This window comes from Salvelinus sp. IW2-2015, linkage group LG1 (genome assembly GCF_002910315.2).
Source record: "Salvelinus sp. IW2-2015 linkage group LG1, ASM291031v2, whole genome shotgun sequence".
NCBI classification, from domain to species: domain Eukaryota; kingdom Metazoa; phylum Chordata; class Actinopteri; order Salmoniformes; family Salmonidae; genus Salvelinus; species Salvelinus sp. IW2-2015.
The window spans coordinates 47,686,695-47,713,753 of NC_036838.1; the positions used below are offsets into that span (position 1 = coordinate 47,686,695).

Below are 27,059 nucleotides of genomic sequence, written 5' to 3' on the forward strand. Positions count from 1 at the left end.
AGTACAGTTCCCGCTCAGCCCAGTCAAAACTGTTCGCTGCTCTGGCACCCCAATGGTGGAACAAACTCCCCCACGACGCCAGGTCAGCGGAATCAATCACCACCTTCCGGAGACACCTGAAACCCCACCTCTTTAAGGAATACCTAGGATAGGATAAAGTAATCCTTCTAACCCCCCCCCCCCCCTTAGAGTTAGATGCACTATTGTAAAGTGGTTGTTCCACTGGACATCATAAGGTGAATGCACCAACTTGTAAGTCGCTCTGGATAAGAGCGTCTGCTAAATGACTTAAATGTAAATGTTGATACAATACTTTATGTAATTCTCAAACAGCCTTAAACATCTCACATACACAGTTTACCTTTATAGAAATGTTCACTGTTTTGACAGCCACTGCAGTATTGAGGTGGTGAGATACAATGCATTGAGTAAAATAATTAGCATGTGATAAAAAAAAACTTCATGAGTACACAGAGCCATACTCTCAGCAATCTGCCTGGGATAGTCCTAGTTGGTATTAAATAGAACATTGTGGGGAAAACAACCTGTGCTTACCTTGGTTACCCCATTGGCTCACAACAAAAACTTGACCTTTTCCAAACACAATTTTGTTCTTGTCTGCTTGTTTTAGTCAATTACAAAACTACATTTAAGAAATGTACAACATGTCTAGAGATTACTTTCAACATTTCCTGCTCCACAAGTGTTCTCACTACTTAAAAAAACGTAATATTGTAGGGCTTCCCTCATGCACCTTCTGACGACGGCACTAATGTTAGCTAGGTGAGTAAGTGCTAGCTAGCTACCAACCAGATCATTAAGCTAGCCAAGACCAACAACAAACAAACGGACTATAATTCTACAAGTAATGAGTGGAGTTACAAACAGACAATACCACACAAGTTAAATATCTTATCTGTGACGAAATGAGTTCCACTATACAGTACAGTTAATCCATTTTAAATGCAGGCTGTAACACAACAAAATGTGGTAAAAGGGGTGTGAATACTTTCTGAAGGCACTACTACGTGTAGCCTACTTCGACACCGGGAGCCAAAAATTCCCACTCTTCCACACTGAATAGCCTTAAGTCACAGGGCTCTTCTTGCAGGCTCTATTTCCCTACATGGGAGCATTGCAAACCGTAGGTCGGGAATTTTGACCAGGTTACCTGCACATTGAACACAGCAGCTTTTCGGCATTTTTTTACAACGAAGTTGGCTCTTTTACAATGGGGGTCAATGGGAAATAATGTTTCTTTTCCACAATTTTGGGGTGTGGTCGAGGGCAATTCCTTCTTATGACACAAATACCGTCTAGGAGTATCCTAGAACATAATTTACAGCACAATGTTCTTCATTTGAATGGACAGACGGCTCATCTGCAGTGCATCGTCGTCTCACGGCCTGGCAGGGAGCAAAACCTCTCCTATCTTATTCRTCCCATTCTCCCACAGCCAACACACCACAAATGCAGTCGGACACACGCACACACAGTGATACGACCTTGGTGAATCATGTACAGGTTCCACTCTGCACAATGTCATCAACTACAACTGCCTTTTGGTTTCATTGGTTATTTAAGCAATAAGGCCCGAGGGGATGTGGTATATGGCCAATATACCACAGCTAAGGGCTGTTCTAAAGCACGACGCAACGCAGAGTGCCTGGATACAGCCCTTAGCCGTGGTATATTGGCCATATACCACAAACCCCCGAGGTACCTTATTGCTATTATAAACTGGTTACAAATGTAATTAGAACAGTAAAAAAAAAAGATTTTGTCATACCCGTGGTATACGGTCTCATATACCATGGCTTTCAGCCAATCAGCATTCAGGGCTCGAACCAACCAGTGCTCATAACATAAAGGTAATACCGGAATGAATTCACACAGTGTAAAACCTCAAAATAAAATGGTCTAGTCTGAGATTGATATACAGTACTAAACTCTTATCACCCGTCAGTGGGGAATAGCATTTGAATTCAGAGGACTGCCAGTTTGATTCCCCAAGGTTTTCGATTTAAAAATAATAGTCTAAACCTGACATGCTTATGAACATACTCTGCAATATAAGTAAATGTGCTACAAGTTCAAGAAATGCAATGTAGATTTGCCAGTTTGGTGGTTGAGGGTGCTGAGTAGGTAAATAAATAATCCTGATAAATAATAATTAAATAATAAATATAAATTCATGTTGCTTTGCTTCCAGCCTYGAGTGTGTTTATAATTCAGATTGTGATTCAGATTGTGAGGTCAACGCATCTTTGAGTTATGTGTTTGAGCTACAATAGGAAGGATTTCTCAGAAGAAAAAAAACATTTCAACATAACAAATCTGCATGAAAACACGATAGAAAAGAGCAGACGTATTTTTCCCCATGCTCACTGAACACCAGACAAAGTCTACAGAGAGTGAAAATAAGTTCACACACAGCCACAGGCTGCCAGATCCACAGAGAGAGAGACCGGAGAGGACTGCAAATTGGATCTAAAAGTCTTGCAAAGGGAAAAAAAGGACCAAAATAAAATCAGAGGATGAGAGGGTGCCCAGGGGCCTGGAGAGGAGAGGAGAGGAGAGAGCTCAAGGCCAGTGATCCGTGTGACCCCATCCTGACGATGCCTTCCTTTATAGCATTACACCAACAAATGGAATGATCTCTCCTGTATAGGCCAATACAGCCCTGTGACTCACAGTCTACTGCCTACATGTGTGTGGGTGCGTGCATGCATGTGTGTGTTTTGGAGGAGAGCTGGAATGTGGGTGTAGGCGTGGGTGTACAAACAGGTATCCTATGGTGGGGGCCAATTAAACAAAAGACTCTCAAACTGTAAAATGTTCAGATATATGCAGCGTGACAGTACATGTAAAAAGGCTTAGAATTTGGAGGAATATTTGAATATCACACTATAAATTTGGATAATTTTCACACACATGAACAAGAATAACCATGGGTTATAGCATCATGAGAGGAGAACATCTGCATAGCTGGAGGAAAGACAGACTGACAATACTGTATAGCACATAGCAGCTGTGATCACGGAACACATTCACTTCCCATGTGAACTTCATGAATCAATTCAGTGTTGTGATAAAAATATAACAATTACAACCAAACTCTCTGGCAAATAGCCTGTTTTTTTGTGACTTAATAATTCACTTGGGCAATTTATTATAGGGAAAATATACACAGAGAGTACAAAACATTAAGAACACCTTCCTTTTGCGCTCAGAACCGCTTCAATTCTTCAGGGCACGGACTCTACAAGGTGTTGAAAGCGTTCTACAGGGATGCTGGCCCATGTTGACTCCAATGCTTCCCAAGGTTGTGTCAAGTTGGCTAGATGTCCTTTCGGTRGTGGGCCATTCTTGATACACATGGGAAACTGCTGAGTGTGAAAAACCCAGCATCTACTACCCCGTTCAAAGGCACTTATTTTGTCTTGCCCATTCACCCTCTGAAAGGCAAACACACACAATCCATGTCTCAATTGTCTCAAAGCTTAAAAATCATTATTTAACCTGTCTCCTCCCCTTCATCTACACTGATTGAAGTGGATTTAACAAGTGACATAAATAAGGGATCCTAGTTTTCACATGGATTCACCTGGTCAGTCTGTTATGGAAAGAGCAGGTGTTCTTAATGTTTTGCACACTCAGTGTATACAGTATAAACTAAACATAGAAACATATACATTGCCAGTCAAAAGTTTGGACACCTACTCATTCAAGTGTTTGTCTTTATTTTTACAATTTTCTACATTGTTCAATAATAGTGAAGACATCAGAACTATGAAATAACACATATGGAATCATGTAGTAACAAAAAAGGTGTTAAACAAATCAAAATATATTTTAGATTTTAGATTCTTCAAAGTAGACACCCTAGGAGAGGCATTTGATCATTATATTTTTTTATCAAAATTCTAATTTTGGTGGAAATACCTTCTGGAACATGTGAACTTTCATATCCCTTAATAAGAAACATTTATGCCATCTGTAAATACGAATTAAGAGCCTAGTTGGTTTAGCCAAGGAAAAAGTTGGGAACCTTCCCGCTAGCCATGATTGGCTGAGATAATGGATGGGCTGGACATGCCATGTACTGTAGCATGCTTCCGTCTATAACGTGAGCTGCTCAGTATGTGTGGGTAATCCTTTCTAATGCGTCTTTTTTTAAAGATATCACGAAGAACTGCAAAAAAGTKTTGCTAATGCTCTCCACTTTCTGGAGGACCATGTTTTGAAATCAGTGGAATGCCCGGTTGAAGCAGTGTGATAGCTAAGTAGATGGAGAACATTCTGGTGTTTTATTGCAAATATGCAGAGATGAAAAGATAACACACAAAAGGCTGTTGCATAAAACACCTGTCTCCAGTGTTCAAACTAATGGCAACCATGACAGAGAGGGAGGAGTGTTGAGCCATGTATACGGGTAAGAGAGTTTAGCTAGTTACAGTTAAAGATAATATACGTTTCTAATTTTGTCAGAAAGTTGTTTTAATTTCAAGTTAAAGCGTACTGGCTGGCTAAAGTTAGGTGTATGATCTCTGTAGTAATATTATTTGTATCTCAGAAAGAAATTTGCATTAGCTAACATTGAACCTAGTTGGTTAACTTTAGCTACCTGCAGATTCATGCATGTTAGTAACGTTATAAATTGGGATTATGGTTCATTGTTTAGCTAGCTAGCTACATGTCTAAAYAAAAGACTCCACTATGCAAGTAACCATTTCAGTGTACCGTTTACACCTTCTGTATACTGTGCATGTGACAAATAAACTTTGATTTGATATATTGTGTGTTTAGCAGAGACGGTAATATGAAGAACATCATGACTTGTACCAAAGACAAATTAGGATATAATGTTAGGCCAAAGAGACAGTGTTCAAGTTCTAGAATTCTCCAGTAGAATGCCCTGCTTTTATTTCGTCAACTCACAACCGTAAACTATTTTCTGAAGTTAGCTGACCATTAACTTGTATATAATGATCTTGTTGTGAGTTTATTTTCCTTTAATAATGAATACAAATTAGCTGAAGTTAAGACGTTGTCAGCTATGATATGGTCATTATTTGAACTGGCTAGCCAGCTAACTTAACATTAGCTAGCTAGCTAACAAGCTAGAAACAAACCAAAACATTGTTTAGAAAGTTCCTTGTAGTTGCCTGGTTTGCTAGATTGACATATACTACATTCATTTTTAAACGGATGGCTTTATTAGAGTTAAAATACACCAGGTTTGCTATTTTGGACCACCAGGCTGCTGATGTCATGCAGCCTGTCGTTTTTGTGTTGATACTCTTTCATAACGACAGCGAGAAGTTTGAAAGTTTGATGTTGGATGGTAATAGAATGTTCATGATGTCACTGCGACAACTGTCTACAGACATGTCGATAGACGTAGTATAAACTAGCCTTTAGTCTTGAAATCTTTGGTTGTTTAGTACACTAACATACTCACTCTGTTTAGCACATGGATTCACATGTGAACCCTTAAAGAGATGGGTGGGGCTAAGTGTTAAGAGGGTGTGAACGGTGCTGAATGGGTGTAGACAAAGAAGGTTCTCCAGTAGGTGTASCAAAACATTCAAGGGACATTTTCTCAAAAGTGGTGTTACAAGTTTAGAATTACTTTCCCATTGTTCCTCAACTGTAGTGTATGATATACAATTTTCTAGCTCTGAGTCTCTACTTTTATCCAATGTAAAAAACACCATTTCAAATTTTGCTACATAAGATCSAGCCGGCCGATCACAAATAGTATACAAAAAATAGAAAACTTCAGCATAAACTCTTATAGTTAGACACAGCACTATGCAAAGTTGTTTGAAGGGTACGTTCAGTTTCGATTGACGCAACAGTCAGCGTTTGAGCTGGCCACATTGTTTTTTAACATAAACATTTTGCACAAACACATACCTTACAACATTATGTCCTAAATGTGACCAATTTATTTTTGGATACAATGTTAAGACATTCACAGAAGTAGCGACAGCATAACKGGGCTCCTGAGTGGAGCAGCGGTCTAAGGCACTGCATCTCAGTGCTAGAGGTGTCAATACAGACACCCTGGTTCAATTCCARGCTGTATCACAACCTGCCTTGATTGGGAGTCCCATAGGGCGGCGCACATTTGGCCCAGCGTCGTCCGGGTTTGGCCGGTGTAGGCCGTCATTGTAAATAAGAATTTGTTCTTAACTGACTTGCCTAGTTAAATAAAGGTTCAATAAAATAAAAAATTATAACACAATCATCCAAACCGGAAACTGTAGGCTACTTGAGGAAAGATTGACTTAACACAAGTGGTCATATTTGGCTAACTCTCGGCTGACAGAAATCATAATATGAATTACCTATTAGCAATTACTATTTACAATTCATCACATCATGGGTGAGCTCACCATTGATCTAAGTAATTGAGTAAAACACTTTCTAAAAATGTAAACAATGGATAGTTTGACGATGGATAGTTTGTGCGTGCCACCATGTTTGTTTGCATCAACCAAATATAAGAAGAGGAGACAAGATGAGTTTGGTCTGTTTGCAGTATGCATGTGGAAGGGGGTGTGTCGTATACCATCATTCGCTTCCCTTCATTCCCTTCCAGAAGTTTACTCGAAAGATGAGTGTACCATCCCGTCACCTCATTTTGTTATAACATCTTTGGTCTGACAGACGTTTACATGACACCCAGAATGCATTGTATAATGTCAACAAACATGRCGCCACACATAGCTGGCAAATAGCTTAGCATTAGCTCATCATAATCAGCACAACCTTCATATGTGTCCAATAGAATCTATGCAAGAATCGGAATGCATAATTTGTTACCAGTACTTGAAAACTTGTTAATAAAACTGTAAATACATTATGCTCCATAGCTGGGGAAGTGCTTGGGCTCTCCTGCTTGGGCTCTCCTCGAAGAGAGAAGTTTGTCCGGCTCAGCAAAGCTGCAAACATAAATTGTCCACAACAGCTGTGAATTACTTCCAAACTGTTGTTAGGAAACAAAACTTGTTATTAAATTATTTGAAATTGACAAGTTGAAACTGTYSTGTTGCGTAACAGAWCACATTTTGGAACAGTGAGTGCATTCTGACATCACGCGCATTAAAAAAACTCACACTGGGGAGACCAGTAGAGATATTTGGAACTCGCACGTGAAAAGTTTAAGTGAAAAAGTCCATTGCGTGCACTACGTCATCACGCACTGATTTTTGTGGAAAGTCCATTTTGTGGAAACACCACTGGTGGGAAAATTCACATAAATCTGTTGCCAATTGGATGGAAAACAAGCTAAAGTCACTATATGATATGAAACTGACTATGCATTTGCCACACACAGAAATGTGAGAACACAGATCCATTCTCTCCTCTTCACATAATAGACAAGCAGCACCTCCAGGCCTGTGAGGCTGTGGAGATGTTTGTGTGGTTGCCAAGATCATCTTTAGCGCTAGAGTAATGAGCAGAGGCCCTGACCCTGGCTCATCATGAAGACCCATCAGTTCACAATAACAGTCCAACACAAAAAGAAGGTCAAGGGATCACAGAATATCTCCACAGTATAAATAGAGGACCAGTAGAATAGCAAATTACTGTAACACACACGTCAATTTGTGAATCACAATAGTAGAACATCACAAACCCATTAGGTTGTCAGGAAGGAGTAGTTGGTTATTAATATTCAGAACAGGTGAATGCTGCACAACAGGCCTATAAGCCTGAGGGCAGGAGGCATCATTCAACTAGCAAGATAAACTATTTTCTTCATAATGAAATACTAAGACTCCCCATTCCCTCTGGTGAGAATAACAGTTGATGCATACCAAATCACGAGAAAKCTGCCTGAAAGCAGACTTCAACTGGAAACAATATGGCAAACCTGAGGACTAGTGTGTCAATCACTCAGTTTCTCTTCCCTACCATATACAGGTGACATTTCTATGTTGTGCTTCGAAAAACATGCTTCACATGCTAAACCGAGGTGTTGATCACATGCAATCATATGAAAAGAGGTTACACATAAAATCACTCTCCATTTCAGTACTCAAATACACTACACAACAACTATACCTCTCTTCACCACTGCCCTGTGGTTCAGTAGCTGTAATTATGGTGAAACAAGGACATGACCGCCTGTGGGTATTTTTTCACTGACCAAATAGCTGTTTATGGCAATAAGAATGGTTGTATTCCCAGAGGCAACACAAACCCAGACTGCCCCCTCTCATTGTTGGGTTGCTACACAGAGAGCAAACAGTGCCAGACCCCCCCCCTACGTGCCCCTCAGATYCCCTGAGCTATCATGGTTATACAATGTTGAGAGAGAGAGGGAGAATGGGAGAGTGAGAGAAAAAGAGGGGGTGAGAGGGAGAGAGGATTGAAGCAGTGCTTGAAGCAGAAAATAAAAACGTATGTGATTCTTCTGAAGATGTGATCGATGCAACCAGTCAGTGTCGGTCTGTGTTGTAGTGCCAGCATTGTGGAGGGTTGTATTGATTTTCTCCAATATTTCTGTCATGGGGTAGCTACCATACCCTAGAAACATGTGTATGTTTGTCTGTGTGTATAACAATTGACAGGATTTACTAAATAAAGACGTGAATGCCAAAAGTCAAGCCTAAGAACATTAAAGAAAGCTTCTACCTACCTTCTAGCACATCCGATAAATACATGTACCTCAGTGGGAATGGGGGCATCTTTGGCATGGTAATGATGTTTTTGGAGGATATCTGTCTGGCCTTAGCCCATTGCTAGAATCAGCTCATGGGTGTTTGCGGTAACTGTATGCCTACCAAATGCAAATATGTGACTTGTTTCAGGAAACGAGACGAAGTCATGGGTCACTACTTCACAGGAGAGCCATTTGAAAGTTAATATTTTTTCTTCATCAAAATGCGTTTTTGTGAACTTTCATGTGCCTTAATAACAAACTTATATCTGTAAATTATGAGCCTAGTTGGTTAAAACACTGAAATAAACAGCAACCTTCCCACTAGCCRTGATTGGCTGAGATAATGAGTGCACCTTAGCCAAATACATTTAAACTCAGTTTCACAATTCCTGACATTTAATCCTCGTAAAAATTCCCTGTTTTAGGTCAGTTAGGATTACCACTTTATTTTGAGAATGTGAAATGTCAGAATAATAGTAGAGAGAATTATTTATTTCAGCTTTTAATTCTTTCATCACATTCCCAGTGGGTCAGAAGTTTACATACACTCAATTAGTATTTGGTAGCATTTCCTTTAAATTGTTTAACTTGGGTCAAACGTTTTAGGTAGCCTTCCACAAGCTTCCCACGATAAATTGGGTGCATTTTGGCCCATTCCTCCTGACAGGGCTGGTGTAACGGAGTCAGGTTTGTAGGCCTCCTTGCTCGCACACACTTTTTCAGTTCTGCCCAGAAATTTTCAATAGGATGAGATCAGGGCTTTGTGATGGCCACTCCAATACCTTGACTTTATTGTACTTTAGCCATTTTGCCACAACTTTGGAAGTATGCTTGGGGTCATTGTCCATTTGGAAGACCCATTTGCGACCAAGCTTTAACTTCCTGACTGATGTCTTGAGATGTTGCTTCAATAAATCCACATCATTTCCCCTCCTCATTATGCCATCTATTTTGGGAAGTGCACTAGTCCCTCCTGCAGCAAATCACCCACACAACATGATGCTACCACCCCTGTGCTTCACGGTTGGGATGGTGTTCTTTGGCTTGCAAGGCTCCCCCTTTTTCCTCCAAACATAACGATGGTCATTGGATATAGATACCTTTGTACCTGTTTCCTCCAGCATCTTCACAAGGTCCTTTGCTGTTGTTCTGGGATTGATTTGCACTTTTCGCACCAAAGTACGTTCATCTCTAGGAGACAGAACGCGTCTCCTTCCTGAGCGGTATGACGGCTGCGTGGTCCCATGGTGTTAATATTTACATACTATTGTTTGTACAGATGAACGTGGTACCTTCAGGCGTTTGGAAATTATATATTTTTCTGATTTCTTTTGATTTTCCCATGATGTCAAGTAAAGAGGCACTGAGTTTGAAGGTAGGCCTTGAAATACATCCACAGGTACACCTCCAATTGACTCAAATGATGTCAATTAGCCTATCAGAAGCTTCTGAAGCCATGACATAATTTTCTGGAATTTTCCTAGCTGTTTAAAGGCACAGTCAACTTAGTGTATGTAAACTTCTGACCCACTGGAATTGTGATATAATTCACTGTAAGTGAAATAATCTGTCTGTAAACAATTGTTGGAAAAGTTACTTGTGTCATGCACAAAGTAGATGTCTTAACCGACTTGCCAAAACTATAGTTTGTTAACAAGAAATTTGTGGAGTGGTTGAAAAACAAGTTTTAATGACCTCGACCTAAGTGTATGTAAACTTCCGACTTCAACTGTAAAGCTTATTAAAGAGCAGCGATACTATCAAGAGCAGTGTGCGGGTTTCTTCTTTTTTCTCAAGCTTTGGCGTCAACATGGGCCCGCATTCCTGTGGAACGCTTTCGACACCTTGTRGAGTTTATACCCCGAATGGGCCCCGAATGGAGGCTGTTCTGGGGGAAAAAGTGGGTGCAACTCAATATTAGAAAGGTGTTCCTAATGTGTTGTACACTCAGTGTATATGTATTTCGATCCGATACTGTGATTTTATTGTGATGTGATTTTCCAAACATATTGCTTATTATATGTCTGCTGCAGAATGACAAGAGGGAGCCATTTGGAAATAAGTGCTGGGAAAAAATGGTCTCCCTATTTAAAAAGAAGATGGAGAACAAACTATGAATGAAAATTAATGGAGTTTGGGTACAAAGTACAGCCAACTAGCGCAAAAATATTATTGCGATTGTCACGTTCTGACCATAGTTCTTGTGTGTTTTGCTTGTTTTAGTGTTGGTCAGGGCGTGAGCTGGGTGGGCATTCTATGTTGTGTGTCTAGTTTGTCTGTTTCTATGTTTGGCCTAATATGGTTCTCAATCAGAGGCAGGTGTTTTGTGTTGTCTCTGATTGGGAATCATATATAGGTGGCTTGTTTTGTGTTGGGGTTTGTGGGTGGTTGTTTCCTGTCTTTGTGTTTTCTCTGCACCAGCTAGGACTGTATCGGTTTGCCACATTTTGTATCGTGTTCACTGTTTTATCGTTTTATTAAACATGTTGAGCACTGGCTACGCTGCGTGTTGGTCCGATCCCTGTTACACCCTCTCTTCTCATGAAGAGAGGGAAGGCTGCCGTTACAGCGATATTGTCAAAACGATACAATACCATATATCGTCAAAAATAATATCCCGATATGTAACTGTATCGATTTTTACCCCCCCCCATCACTGATTTGCATGCAGTATTGATCTAGCAAAGAGAAATCATTGGGTCTCTAAGTTGGCATCAGCCATCTCGTATCGTAAAGCCCAGTCATAGTGTAGTGAGCATTATACCAATGAGCTACATCTTCCTGAAGCTGCAGGTTTACCATAATAACATTGTTTAAAAAAAATACGCTTGAAGAAAAGTCCATTTTTGTCAATTATGCTTTTAACAGGTAGATAGATCAATGTTCCATTTAAGTGTTTTATATAATTACTGTACTTTCATGGACTCATACTGCTGGAAAGCAAAATACAGCTCGAGGCAACTTCAATTAAATTAACTAATCGTTGGTGTTAATTAATATGGGAATTGCAAAGGACCTTGAAACAGGTTTGCTGTTTGATTGACAAGCTTGTGATTTCTTTCTCCCACGCCAAAGCCCAGGAAGTAAAAGCTTAATAAGGTAATCTCAAAGCCCACACAGAAAAGCCACCAAATCAATCAATCAATCAATCAATATCCCCCCCCCCCCTCTCTTGGTAACGAGCCATGAGATTGACAGCTGGATTACTTGGCTGGCTTGTAATCCTTTAATTTCTGCACTTAAAATAATCACCCTCTGGGTGGAGCAGTGCCTCCTCATCCTGTGGCTAATGTTACTCAGCCACCCCACCACAGACCCCAGGCTATAGTAGAAAAGTTACTTAACACTACAGATAAACACCATGACAGACATACAAACAACCCAGCTAACGTTAGCGCATAACTTTCTGAGAGCGTGGTTGTTCTATGGTTATTTTGCATACAACTTTCCCACAACTTTCTGTTAATGGTGCAGGATAGTTGGTTGGTTTTTGGAACATCTCAGCTCATTGACAAAAAAACCCAATATTTTCTTGGTATTTTCATTACTTTAACAGAATGTTTCCTAAAACTTCAACCATSGTTACATTTCATTTCAATTTTGGTAATGTTCTAGGAATGYTTTACAACTGGTTTGACATTGGGAATGTTTTCAAATAGTTTAGAGAACGTTAAGAAACAACATTCTTCTGTGGGAATTAGAATATTTCAGCATAATGTTTCCTACTTGTTTCCTCATGGTTCTTTTTAAAGTCATGTTCTCAAATTGTTCCAAGAACATTAAGAAACAACGTTCTTCTGTGGGAATTTCAGTACTTCGTCATAACGATTTCTGCAGGTTTCCTCATGGTTCTATTTAAAGTAATGTTCTCAAAACATTAAGAAAGCTGTCCTTAAAAAATACAATAAAACGTTAGAAACGTTCTAAGAATGTTATAAAGAAAAACATACATTCCGTTCTCAGAGTCAACAAAGCTCTCTCTATCCTCTGTCTCGTTAAGGTGTGTTGGCCCCGCTCCTAATTGGCCACACCTGATCTTAATGTGTGCTTGTTTAATTTGAATGTTTGAATAGACTAAAATGCCATTCCACAATAATAATAAAAAATGTGTTTGCATGATTAATGCCTAAGCAAATTATTTTCCATGTGTCCTATCTGTGCTTGGAGTTCAAAACAGCTAACCTAGCAGTGTTATTAAAAGTCTTATTGAAACACCCAGTGACAGTTTTAAGGAAGTTATTAAAAAACCTCCAAATAACCCTTACATTTCGTTCAAAACATTCTCAACATTTAGAGATTGTTCTCAGAACGTTATTTATTTCCCTTCAAATAACTTCCATTCTCATAATGTTAATAAAACTTCCCCAGTAAAACGTTATCAGAACCTCCCTGCAACCTAAAAATGAATGTCCACAGAACAAGTGAAATTGTTGTTTAAAAAAACAGTCAGGAAACTTGTGGCTTTGTTCCCAGAACCAATGGGAAATCAAAAAACGTATGTTCCCACAACTTCCAAAGAACCAAATGTGCTAGCTGGGAAACACACAGACACACATAACAAACACACCAAAACAGACATAACATAAAACACACAGACACACACAGTCAGTTATACTGTACACCAACAAACACAGAATACAGTCTGATTGCCAGGATTTGGGAGAACAAACAAAAAAATTAAAGAGATAAGAGCATAGGAACATAAATACCATGACTAGAGATACAGAAGAACATGGTTGAATGAGAAAACAACAAACACAGCTATTTCTGTGGCTAGGGACCTCTGTGATGTTCGACTTTAGAGCACACAGTGAAGCCTTTTAATTACGAAGATACAAACCCTGTGGTTACAAAAATAGATGTAGCCTACAGTACACAGTGGCCCTAGAGATGTGTGTAGCTGCGGCTTTGAGGAATATAGAAGTTGGGCGCACCATGGCGTAAATCACTTCGATTGTACTATGTTTTTCAGCTCTTCCAGTGATGGTGACTTGGGATATGAATGTTGGGGAACCTGGCGGTAAAGTGGCAGCACAAGGTTAAAATGCTTCACTATAACTCATCGATGAAGTGAGACGCCGCCTAAAGTCCCTGACTCAGGAGAGAGGAAGTAAGAGGAAGAGAGGGAAAAGATAAGGATGGAAGAAGCGTGAGGAGAAGTGAAATGGTCCCAATCCATAAGCAGGGGTGGAAAAAGTACCCAATTGTCATACTTGAGTAAAAGTAAAGATACCTTAAAAGAAAATGACTCAAGTAGAGGTGAAAGTCACACAGTATAATACTACTTGAGTAAAAGTCTAAAAGTATTTGGTTTTAAATATACTTAAGTATCAAAAGTAAAATATATAAATTCCTTATATTAAGCATCCCAGACAGCACGATTTTCTAGTTTTTTTTTCTAATTTAGCCAGGGACACACTTCAACAGTCAGAGACATAATTTACAAACAAAGCATTTGTGTTTAGTGAGTCTGCCAGATCAGAGGCAGTAAGGATGACCAGGGATGTTCTCTTGACAAGTACGTGAATTAGACCATTTTCCTATCCTACTAAGCATTCAAAATGTAATGACTACTTTTGGGTGTCATGGAAAATGTAACGAGTTAAAAGTACATTATTTGCTTTAGGAATGTAGTTGGAGTAAAAGTAAAAGTTGTCAAAAATATAAATAGTAAAGTACAGATACTCCAAAAAACTACTTAAGTAGTACTTAAGTATTGTTACTTAAGTACTTTACACCACGGTTTATAAGCTCCTTAATGTAACAACGTCATTCAGACTAACTGCTTCAGACAATGATTATTCATGGTGAGTAATGACGAGGATGATGATGTGCCTATATACTAAATGGACGGGCTGACTGACATTTATGTAGGAGGGCATATATTTTGCCCATTACTCATTGAACAGATGTAGCTCTCCAAAAAAAAAAACGTTTACATGAATGTACAGATGCTAGCATATTTTAGAATCATAATATGTGATAACATACACAGACAGTATGCACTATGCATCTATAGCACCATAGTGAGTGAGTCAAACTAATGCACATTGGAACATTGTGATGATGTAGAGAAACGACAAAGAGGGAAAAGCTTTCAGAAATGAGCCATGTACTGTATGTAGTCCATGGTATTTGTGTTCGAGAATAAACACTATTTCTGTTTGGCAAAGGAAAACAGCATTTCCTCATGAATACCAACAAAGCCCACTACTTTGTCATCTTCATCCCTCCTCCTCCCCCTCCCCTCCCTGTTTTCTTGAGGAGAGGAGGTGAGTGAATGGAGCCACTTTGGGCTGAATCACATCCCTCCTCCCCCAGGCTGAGACGGACCTACAGAACTAATCCACTCCACTCAGTCCACACAGTAATTAAAGCACTACCAGAGGGCTTGTAACCATGAAGGCTGCAGCTGAGAGAGGTCAGGGTTAACACACTGGCACAATCACGCAGGTAGGTGGGAGGAAGACAAGAAGAAAAGCATGCAGATTTCATTTGTTGTCATATTTAATCTCAAAGCTTGAGAGGATACTCAAACCATGCAAATAAGTATCATTGAAAGACTACTGCTATAAAAGGTGAAAGTGAGCGTAAAACATAATCCAAATGTTTTTTCAAGAGGTATCTCAAGCAACAGGCTCCCAGGATACACATTTCACCCTGTATTATGCTGGGTTATGATGGTAGACTTCTAGTACTACTTAATGTGTTGCTCCTATTAATAATTTAAATCATAATCCACTTAATAACCTAACAAATCTAACTATAGGAAAGATCCAACCAAATAAGATAACAAGTGAATGAATCGTCTAAAGTCAGCTAAACCTCACTTGAACACAAAACCCTAATTTGTATTCAGATGCATGTAAATCCTGGGGCTTAGGGGAGGGGGAAAACCTTGGTAATGAACTGGTTGATGTCGGTTTACACATACGGTTAAGAGGTGAAACTGAGGTTTCCTACAAGGAAAATCAGTTGTTTCTGTAACACACATCATTAGAGAGCACGAAAATGTAATGCACTAAAGCATATTGATTAAGAGGGTGGCTGATTAAGAAAATATATTGATTAATGATGCAAACTGCACAAATGGCTCTCTCTGGAAGAGACCAGGGGTTACATGGGGATTATATGGCTGTGTGCAACTATCCTTGACATTGGTTGCTTTTCCATAGCGTTTTAACAGAAATTCCCACTCTATGCTGTATCGCACACTAAACCAGTGAACTTCAACCACCTCTGTCCCCCAAAATGAATATCCTGGCTGGGACTATGTTGAGAAGAACATATTATGTGCTCTCTCCCTTTCCTTTTCCTTTCTTATCTAACATCTGATAATATCATTCTGAAGGTCAGATTTTGGGACAYCTTTGGCTTATCTACTAATTTTATATACATGTAGATCTATTGCAGAACCTTCCCCGGTCGACTACTGAGGCACAGGGCTTGGAAATGGATTGCAGCAAGAGTYCATGATAAAACAAAGCAACACTTTTTTACTCTTCAGCTAAGGCTCCTGCTGACCTAGCTATATGAATGGAGAGTAGTTGGGTCGAAACATACTCTTAACTTTAATCTGCTTGTAAATGATGGGAAAACCCAGAGAATAAGGGTAGTAAAGGGAGGGTATATTACTTGAAGCTTTTGACGTTTACCAGTAAGCTATCGGAATTTTGGTATCTTTCAAGAATTTTATGTAATCTATCACAAGACATCAAGTGGCCCTTTTGGGTACTATAGATTATCACAGGTGTCTGTATTTACACTGTATACAGTGCATTCGGAAAGTATTCAGAACCATTCCCTTTTTCGACATTTTGTTACGTTACATCCTTATTCTAAAATTGATTAAATCATTTTTCCCTCATCAATCTAGACACAATACACCATAATGACAAAGTGAAAACAGGGTTTTAGAAATGTTTTGAAATTTATAAAAAATAAAAAACAGAAATACTTTATTTACATAGGTATTCAGACCCTTTGCTATGAGACTCGAAATTGAGCTCAGGTGCATCCTGTTTCCATTGGTCATCCTTGAGATGTTTCTACAACTTGATTGGAGAAACATCTCTCCACCTGTGGTAAATTAAATTGATTGGACATGATTTGGAAAGGCATACATCTGTCTATATAAGGTCCCACAGTTGACAGTGCATGTCAGAGCAAAAACCAAGTCATGAGGTCGAAGGAATTGTCCGTAGAGCTCCGAGACAGTACTGTGTCGAGGCACAGATCTGGGGAAGGGTACCAAAACATTTCTGCAGCATTGAAGGTCCCAAAAACACAGGCCTCCATCATTCTTAAATGGAAGAAGTTTGGAACCACCAAGACTCTTCCTAGAGCTGGCCGCCCAGCCAACTTGAGCAATCGGGGGAGAAGAGCCTTGGTCAGGGAGGTGACCAAGAACCCGATGGTCACTGACAGAGCTCAAGAGGTCCTCTGCGTAGATGGGATAACCTTCCAGAAGGACAACCATCTCTGCAGCACTCTACCAATCAGGCCTTTATGGTAGAGTGGCCAGACGGAAGCCACTCCTCAGTAAAAGGCGAATGACAGCCCGTTTGGAGTTTGCCAAAAGGAACCTAAAGGACTCTCAGACCATGAGAAACGAGATTCTTTGGTCTGATGAAACCAAGATTGAATTTTCCACACGTCTGGTGGCAGCATCATGTGGGATTGTTTTTCAGCTGCAGGGACTGGGAGATTAGTTAGGATCAAGGGAAAGATGAACAGAGCAAAGTACAGTAAAAGAGTGGCTTCAGGACAATTCTCTGAATGCCCTTGAGTGGCCCAGCCAGAGCCCGGACTTGAACCGATCTAACATCTCTGGAGAGACCTGAAAATAGCTGTGCAGCAACGCTCCCCATCCAACCTGACAGAGCTTTAGAGGATCTGCAGAGATGAATGAGAGAAACGTGTAGTGTCATACCCAAGAAGACTCAAGGCTGCCAAAGGTGCTTCAACAAAGTACTGAATAAAGGGTCTGAATACTTATGTAAATGTGATTTGCAAACGTGTAGATTGAGGATTTTATTTTTTTGAATCGTCTGTCCTCGGTTGCAACACTCACTACTGAGTTCCAAACTGCTTCTGGAATAAACGTCAGCACAATAACTGTTTAATCGGGAGTTTCAAGAAATGGATTTCCATGGCACACGAGCCTAAGATCACCATGCGCAATGCCAAGCGTCAGCTAGAGTGGTGTAAAACTCGCCTCCATTGTACTCTGGAGCAGTGGAAACCCATCCTCTGGAGTGATGAATCACGCTTCACCATCTGGCAGTCCAACGAATCTGGGTTTAGCGGATGCCAGGAGAACGCTACCTGCTTGAAGGCATAGTGCCAAATGTCAAGTTTGGTGGAGGAAGAATAATGGTCTGGGGCTGTTTTTCCTGGTTCGGGCTAAGACCCTTAGTTCCAGTGAAGGGAAATCTTAATGCTACAGCATACATAACGATTCTGTGCTTCCAACTTTGTGGCAACAGTTTGAGGTAGGCATTTTTCTGTTTCAGCATGACAATGCCCCCGTGCACAAAGGAAGGTCCATACAGAAATGGTTTATCGAGATTGGTGTGGAAGAACTTGAATGGCCTGCACTTGAACCGATCCAACTCCATATTGATACCCATGATTTAGGAATGAGATGTTTGACGAGCAGGTGTCTACATACTTCTGGTCATGTAGTGTATCTCTGGCCCTCTGTGTGACTTTATCACATGTAAAATATATTAAATAATTAATTGATTTTTAGATGCTTTTTAAATAAAAAATGGAATGCCAAAGCGGCAAAACATTATCCTAAATATAAACCATCAACTTAGTGTTTGGTGTTTAATGAGGGTTCGAGCATGAAATATCCTTTATATTTTTTACACACTTTTTATTTAATTTTTTATATGTCAATATATATTTACTGTTATTGTTTTGGCGTCAAACTGGTGGCAGTTGTGAAAAAGGTAAATAGTTGAAAAAGTTGCAGAGTTCATTGAAAATAATACCATTGTTGATTAGATGCTTTTTTCATTAATTAGGCTATTTTCTCTTGAACGATATGGTCTATCTACTAGAAACTCATGGACAATATGAGCACAATTATATATTTTTTTATACATTTTATATACAAGTTATTCAAGTATAAATTGCCAGTTACGATAGATTGCCATATATTTTCTGTTTAGGCCAAATTACCAAAATTACTGAAGATACCGGTAAATTACTGGTAGCTTTGCAACCCTACAGAGAAGAGGCTTCTGTATTTTAGAGCAACTACTACCTGCTGAACTGAGCAATCGATTCATGTTTTTTTTAATCTACTGAGAAAAAGATTGGCAGTCGTACACAGATTGATTTTGAATCTATCATTTTATCATTCATACACTACAGAGCAGTGACGAATTCCATATATGACTATGGTGATTCGCAAGATCAATCGCACTAGTCACTGTATCATTTTTGGTATATAGTTCTCGTGACAACATCCACTATTTCTGCTGAAAGTTAGCTATCCTTCCAACAACACTTTGCAGTACCTCAACCACTATAGCGGGGGACGACCGACATTAAATGGAAAGCATTTTACTGTACCTTATGTATCTTGGGTGGCTGGGGTAATGGAACGGGCTGGCGGTGGATGTCATCTTCTAGGGGCTTTGAGGGATATAGGGCCATTCTTCGTGTTGTGTGTGAAGGGAAGAGGAGATAAAGAGAAACGATGTAGCTCATCTTCACTACTTGTATTCTATCAGCTCACCACAGACTCTGTGTCCTGTGTGGAGAGATGAAAGGCTCTCCGGAGGACAAGAGAGACAGGGAAAATGGTATCCTGCTTATCAAACACCTGAAATCATAATCCCTTTCCCTGTGTTTGGACATACTTATGAGAGCAGCGCTTCCTGACTTGGAGTGGAGCTAGGCGAGGTGTCTGAGGTTCTGTCAAGCAGAGCAGACACCAGACAGGCTGTTTTAACCAAGATATTACTTTGTGTCAGATATTTTTAAATGTTGTCTGATTGGGAACACGTGTCATTTCACATAAGCCACTTCTAAAGTTGTGGGTTGACAGTTGAAGGCATCTGGTTTATGGTAAAGTTAATATACAGTTGAAGTCGGAAGTTTGCATACACTTAGGTTGGAATCATTAAAACTTGTTTTTCAACCACTCCACAAATTTCCTGTTAACAAACTATAGTTTTGGCAAGTCGGTTAGGACATCTACTTTGTGCATGACACAAGTAATTTTTACAACAATTGTTTACAGACAGATTATTGCACTTATAAATCACTGTATCACAATTCCAGTTGGTCAGAAGTTTACATACACTAAGTTGACTTTGCCTTTAAACAGCTTGGAAAATTCCAGAAAATTATGTCATGGCTTTAGAAGCTTCACTTTGGCTTTGGTTYTGACATCATGGGAAAATTAAAAGAAATCAGACAAGACCTCAGAAAAAAATGTAGACCTCCACAAGTCTGGTTCATCCTTGGGAGCAATTTCCAAACGCCTGAAGGTACCACGTTCATCTGTACAAACAATAGTACGCAAGTATAAACACCATGGGACCACACAGCCGTCATACCGCTCAGGAAGGAGTCGCGTTCTGTCTCCTAGAGATGAACGTACTTTGGTGCGAAAAGTGCAAATCAATCCCAGAACAACAGCAAAGGACCTTGTGAAGATGCTGGAGGAAACAGGTACAAAAGTATCTGTATCCACAGTAAAACGAGTCCTATATCGACATAACCTGAAAGGCCGCTCAGCAAGGAAGAAGCCACTGCTCCAAAACCGCCATAAAAAAGCCAGACTACTGTAACGCTCGTCTTCCTCCTCGCCTGAGGAGCATGGATTGGACCAAAACGTAGCGTGGGTTGAATAGATATCTTTTAATAAAGCAACGAAGACGAAAAACACACTTGACAAAATACAAAACAAATAAACGAACGAACGAACGAACGAACGAAAACAGTACCGTGTGGCGCACAAACACAGACACGGCAACAATCACCCACAAACAAACAGTGAGAACAGCCTACCTTAATATGGTTCTCAATCAGAGGAAACGTAAAACACCTGCCCCTGATTGAGAACCATATCAGGCTAGTTGACAACCCAACATAGAAACACATAACATAGAATGCCCACCCAGCTCACGTCCTGACCAACTAAACAAGACTAAACAAAGGAAATAAGGTCAGGAACGTGACAACTACGGTTTGCAACTGCACATGGGGACAAAGATCGTACTTTTTGGAGAAATGTCCTCTGGTCTGATGAAACAAAAATAGAACTGTTTGGCCATAATGACCATCATTATGTTTGGAGGAAAAAGGGGAATGCTTGCAAGCTGAAGAACACCATCCCAAAGGTGAAGCACAGGGGTGGAGGCATCATGTTGCGGGGGTGCTTTGCTGCAGGAGGGACTGGTGCACTTCMCAAAATAGATGGCATCATGAGGAGGGGAAATGATGTGGATATATTGAAGCAACATCTCAAGACATCAGTCAGGAAGTTAAAGCTTGGTMGCAAATGGGTCTTCCAAATGGACAATGACCCCAAGCATACTTCCAAAGTTGTGGCAAAATGGCTTAAGGAAAACAAAATCAAGGTATTGGAGTGGCCATCACAAAGCCCTGACCTCAATCCTATAGAAAATGTGTGGGCAGAACTGAAAAAGCATGTGCGAGCAAGGAGGCCTACAAACTTGACTCAGTTACACCAGCTCTGTCAGGAGTAATGGGCCAAAATTCACCCAACTTATTGTGGGAAGCTTGTGGAAGGCTACCCGAAACGTTTGACCCAAGTTAAACAATTTAAAGGCAATGCTACCAAATACTAATTGAGTGTATGTAAACTTCTGACCCACTGGGAATGTGATGAAAGAAATAAAAGCTGAAATAAATCATTCCCTCTACTATTATTCTGACATTTCACATTCTTAAAATAAAGTGTTGATCCTAACTGAACTAAGACAGGGAACTTTTACTTGGATTAAATGTCAGGAATTCAGAAAACTGAGTTTAAATGTATTTGGCTAAGGTGTATGTAAACTTCCAACTTCAACTGTAAACACATTTTGCCTAACTCCCAATAATATGAATGAGTTGTAATACTGATAGTGTCTATCGACATCTAACAAAGAGTAAATTCAGGAGAAGTCGTCAAACCACCTGTTTATCTTCTGCTGGACTGCAAAGAGCAAATATTGAAAGAAAATGAGGGGAGTGAAAAAAAAAGCAAAAAAAAGCAAGAAGGGTAGAGGTAACACACGTAAGAAAAAAAGGGAGGGATCAAATCCTATGTTTCTCACCAGATAGGGCAGTGAGGGTTCAGATTAATTGAAGATACAAAGAAAGAATACATAAAGTTTAGACATCAAAACAAGTCCATTCTGTTTGAAAGGGGATTGAAGTATGTTTTGCAGTTCACAAAGCAAAAGCATCAATGAAAGATTCACTTGTCCACAAAACTGACACTTCACTTGTGGTACTGTCACCCTGAAGACCAAGTTGTCATTGTATTATTTCCCTCCTGAACCTCTATGTTGTATACTTTTATTAGGTGCCTGGATTCCATTACTTTAGAGAGAATCAAAAGCATCCCAAAGCAACATTACTATTCAGTTTAAAGTTACATTGTACCTTTGATTGACACATTTAGCCATAACAGAAAACAAACATTTGCACTCAACCAACTCCCCCATGGTACAGGAGATAAATTCTGTTGCTTTTGGATGGTGGTGGATGGTGAAGGGCGAGGGATGAAACTCATCACAGATGTTTTTTTGAATATGTACTGACAGTGACTTTAAGGGCCACAACCCTGAAGGAACTGCAGTTCAAATCAATTTATTTTGTACTCTGCCCCTCCTCCCTGCCTACGTTCCTAGGTGTCTGTTCCGGCTCTTAGACTGAGGTGATGGTTTACACTGTGATGTGCAATCACCGGAATATCTCTTTTCATGGCTTATCTGGCCACAGCAGGGATCTGGATGGAATGAGCGCCATGCCTCTCTAGGCACACTGCCATATAATCTCCAACTCTTCCCATACAAAGACAATCAGATCCATAGAAGCATGTGTTAATTCACTCTGTTAAACTTAGGGCAGCCAATAAATGTATGTGATGATAAACAATAAAGGTATTTAGTGTTACCATAAAACCAATAAAAACCTGTTTAATAACGTATAGGGATATATTTGGAAGGAGGAGCTGTGACTGGATAATCCCAGCTAGAACAGTACTGTCATCACTATATTGTTGGGAGAACATAATGATCATCTTTGCATCCATAAACATTTTTATGTAAACTAAACAGATGTGGGTGTACAAGCACCTACCCATTAAGGCCAGCGATGTGAAAAGGCACTGAGGTTGGTGCTAACAAGATAAAAGTACCATTTGTGCCATTAGGCTATGGTCTAACATCCACCCACACTCCATCCAAACAGTCAATATGACAAACATTGTCTAACAGCTCTTCCTCCCCACCACCTTAAAGACTGGATGAATGGTGTGGGATTATAACATGGAAATGGCTGAGGTTTACTGTCCAGCGAACAGCATAGAAGCCAATGTCAGGCTGCACCTGGCTGGGATGCTGGGATGCTGGGCCTATCACTACTATAGCTTCAATTGTCCAGCAACCATACAAATGTAGCACCTCAGCCCCTCCCTCTTCTCTAACTCACCAATTAATTTTCTTGAAAGTTCTGGGTTACATACTGTACACAGAATTGTTAGTATTCCTCCATTTTTCCCTGTTGCCTTGTGTCATGGAGAAAACAAACCCTCAGTCAGGCCAGCCGCGGTGCATTAATCATAGCAGGAGGAATTAAGCTCCTCCAGCCGATATTCCTGAGTGGCCAGTAGGGAGCACAGCATGGCACAAAGATTGGTGTTCACGGAGCAACAGAGTGAGAGGATACAGAGTTAATATTGGTATCGAAGCAATGGATGCTGTACAATATAGACCAAATAATCAAAATGATCTAGAACTGGAGTGGTGTATGATTTTTGTTGAAAGGTGCAGGCAGCAGTGTTTCTCTCTCAAACACACACACACACGCACACACTCTCACACACACCACACAAACACCATGGCCCTCTATGTCGTACCTGTCCAAATGCATCAGATTCTGTCAACATTGTTTTTGGCATGGGTCACTGTGGACACCTCAGCCAATTTCCAGACAGGCAGGTCCCTTCAACCCCAAGCCTCCAGGCAAAGTATTGACAGGATGTGATGTCCTTGTCTGCCTCCTAAATAACCTCYGCAATAATTAAATTGCTTTTGTTTAAAGCAGGTGACATGTCACAACAAACATTAAAACAAGAGCATTGTTTCCACCTAGAAAATAAAGTTTCAATCAACAATAAATAGCCTGTAGAAAGGATAAGTGTCAGGGGAAAGTTGTGCTCATCTTTCTGTAGTGTTGAGCCACTGTTAAGAGTCATAGTGGATAAGGTCTGTTTTAGGAGTACCTTAACCCTGCCCTCATCCCTAAAGCCTGCTGAGTTCATAAAGCTCTTACTGTACTACACCTAACCAGGATGTTTTAATTTAATCAAAGTAAAATGTACTATTCTAAGATGAATATGCAATGCATGCAAATAGAATGATCAATTATACAAGAATGATAAAAGAATCTGCCAGTGAGGTTTGTTCACGCAATTTTACAAGCGACTTCAAGACAAACATATGAGCCAAGCTCTACAAATTCTACGTTGCTGGAGAGGAACCTCACAATATATGTGATGCGCTGAAAAGAAATGGAGTGCATGAAAAGAGAATTGAATTCCTCTGAAAAATAGAGAGAATAAAAGGGAAAATGTATTACATTGAATACAGGGAATAAAATTAAAGCTGTGAGCTTCCAGAAGCAAACACAGAAAGGAGATAGATTTGTGATTTAAATGAGCCTGCTTTGGTAAGTCTGCTGTTTAAGTGATCCTTTATGAAAGGAGAAATTCAATCTGTTCAATGGGAACACTTTTATGTTGGCTTGAAAATGCAGTTCATGTGATACGAATATATTTTTATATTTCAAAAAGAGCCTCTTATCAAATCAGACACAATTATTATGTAGATTCAAAACACAGTGTAAATTCCATCCAACTTTAAATGCATCAACACATGGATAATTGTTCTGCGTGTTCCACCAGATCTGCGTTGTTCTACCACAGAGTGTGCACTGACCTTCTTAAGTCATGATGGAATACCGCATACCATAATATATTTCCTCCCACACACACTCAATCACCCTCTGGTTGGGATGTATCTCCGGAGAAGAGGGGGAAACACCAGTCAATAAATGAGATCCAGGGCCCCCACAGCCACAGTGCTTACCTTTGAGAATGCTCTGGCCTCGCAGTAGATCCCTCGAGACAAACACAGTGTAGAAGCTCTCAGAGAAGCCTGGTCTGCATGTGGGTGTAGGAGGTTGGCCTGCCTTGGTCCCCTGGGTAGAAAACAAGACAGCCTATAAGCATTGGAAAATTGACTTGTGGCCAGAGGGTCACAGGATGATCTTGCAGGCTTTGAAACTGATATTGAACCTTCGACAGACAGACTAGAGACTGATGTTGCTGATTTACTTCAGTCCACCACTTGCTGTTTAAATGGATGACATTATTTACAATGGAATCACAAACACCAGATACCAGTGGTCACCTTTTTAAAGTGTTGTATATGATAATGATGGGCAACAAAAAAATACTCAGATCATGTTCATAGCCTTAATAATGTATAGTAAAAATAAACAATCTATTCAAAATGTCACATTTGTTTATTCTACCACAAAAACAAAGATGCTATCCAGGAGACAAATGAATATGTTTACTTCAGGCATGAGTAGACTATTTCAGAAAAAAAATCTTATCCCTTTTTCAATTAAATCAAATGATGAGATATAGTGAATTTGATATCATGTCGAGGCTCTAACATGCTAGCAATAGGCTAGTGGTGATTTCATCAAAGGGAATATGGCAGTCCGTAAACGTGCATGAAGTTCGTAGCCTCCTATAGCCTACTATACAGTTTATGAAACCAAAGGCTTCGGCATGCTCTGCAATGCTATAACTCACTAATAGGCTACTGCAGTTCAGTAGGCTAAAGTAAATGATTAGAAAATGGACTCAAAATGAATAGTTGGTTGGTTTATTCAGGCACCTGTCATTCAACAGGAATGTAGCTTTTTTTGTGACCAAACCCGAAATGAGTGGTGACTACAAAATCATTTTGAAGTATCGTCTGAAATTATCACGACATTATACGCTCTTTAAACGCAGCATGTTACTGTAGGGAAAAGTCGCTGACCACAATTCAGCACCACATGCAAAGCGCTGCAAAAGCTCGTGCATGCCAAGCAGGCACAGCAGTGCAGTAGGCTACTTCCACCGTATTTCTAAAATAAATATATCTTACCAAAGATGTTCCCACAAGTAAGGTGCACGTCAGTATAACAACCGATACAAAATTCATCTTTGCCAGAGCGCTGTAAGATCAAGGGACAGCGTTTTGACCGACTCGCCTTCCTCGAATAAATGGTATTAATTCCCGGAGCTCTCTTCTTAGATGCAAAGTTGTGAGTGCAATAAGAAGCTACGTGTGAGAAATTGTTCTGACTTGTCTAGCGCAAAACTGCGGCTGAGATGAGAGCGATGCTGATGCTGCTCTGTACCAAGGAGCCAGCGCACTTATTGAGTGCCAACGTCACTAGAACCCCTCCTACCGCACAGAATGCACTGTGTTGTCACTGTAAAAGCTTGACCATTTTTCTCAGTTGATTAATTATAACTTGATTCGTTTATAGGCAAGTTGAAGGCTACATTTGTACAAGGACGAGATGTCCACGTACTGTGTAACAAAGAATAGTGTTTCGTAAAAGGCTATATTATTCTTACTTGAAACTGGCACACTTTGAGTGAAACCGTCGACCCTTATACTTTCATGTGTCCATCACCACGTGGGAGTCTGTTTCACACCTCAGTTACCTCCTATTCTCTTGATCTATAGTGAGACTTGCATTTGAAGAAAAAAATGTAGTGACGTTTTTGTACCAGTAGTACAAACCACTGCAGTACAGAATTTGCATTAAAATAATCATACTTATATTCTCTCAAAACAGCATGGGTCAGCATGAAGGTAAACCTTGCCATTTAACGTTTTGCAAGTTTTCCCGAAACGTTTGGTTTAGAATAGGCTGGCCATAGAGATCCTATTCAATTACTAAGTATTCTAATTAATAATTCTATAGGGCAGGCATATGAATACAGGTTACTGAATATTCCAGAGACAGCTGTTTGTAGAAAGACTGAATTGTAGGGTAAACAACCCTTTTCTAAAAACAACATTTCATTAAATCATTTTAAAAAGTGTAA

General features: G+C 39.9%; 1 protein-coding gene across 1 annotated transcript in view; it reads right to left on the reverse strand.

Moving 5' to 3' along the window:
• LOC111971592 (cadherin-4-like) overlaps window positions 1-26,191 on the reverse strand; it is a 49,285-nt gene extending 23,094 nt beyond the window's left edge. The window contains exons 1-2 of the mRNA XM_023998473.3: window positions 26,104-26,191; window positions 25,027-25,138 (exon numbers count right to left, since the gene is read on the reverse strand). Of these exons, the coding sequence (XP_023854241.1) occupies window positions 25,027-25,138; window positions 26,104-26,160 (169 nt within the window). The 5' untranslated portion in view covers window positions 26,161-26,191. The remainder of the gene's footprint in view (window positions 1-25,026; window positions 25,139-26,103) is intronic.
• Window positions 26,192-27,059: the final 868 nt, after the last annotated feature.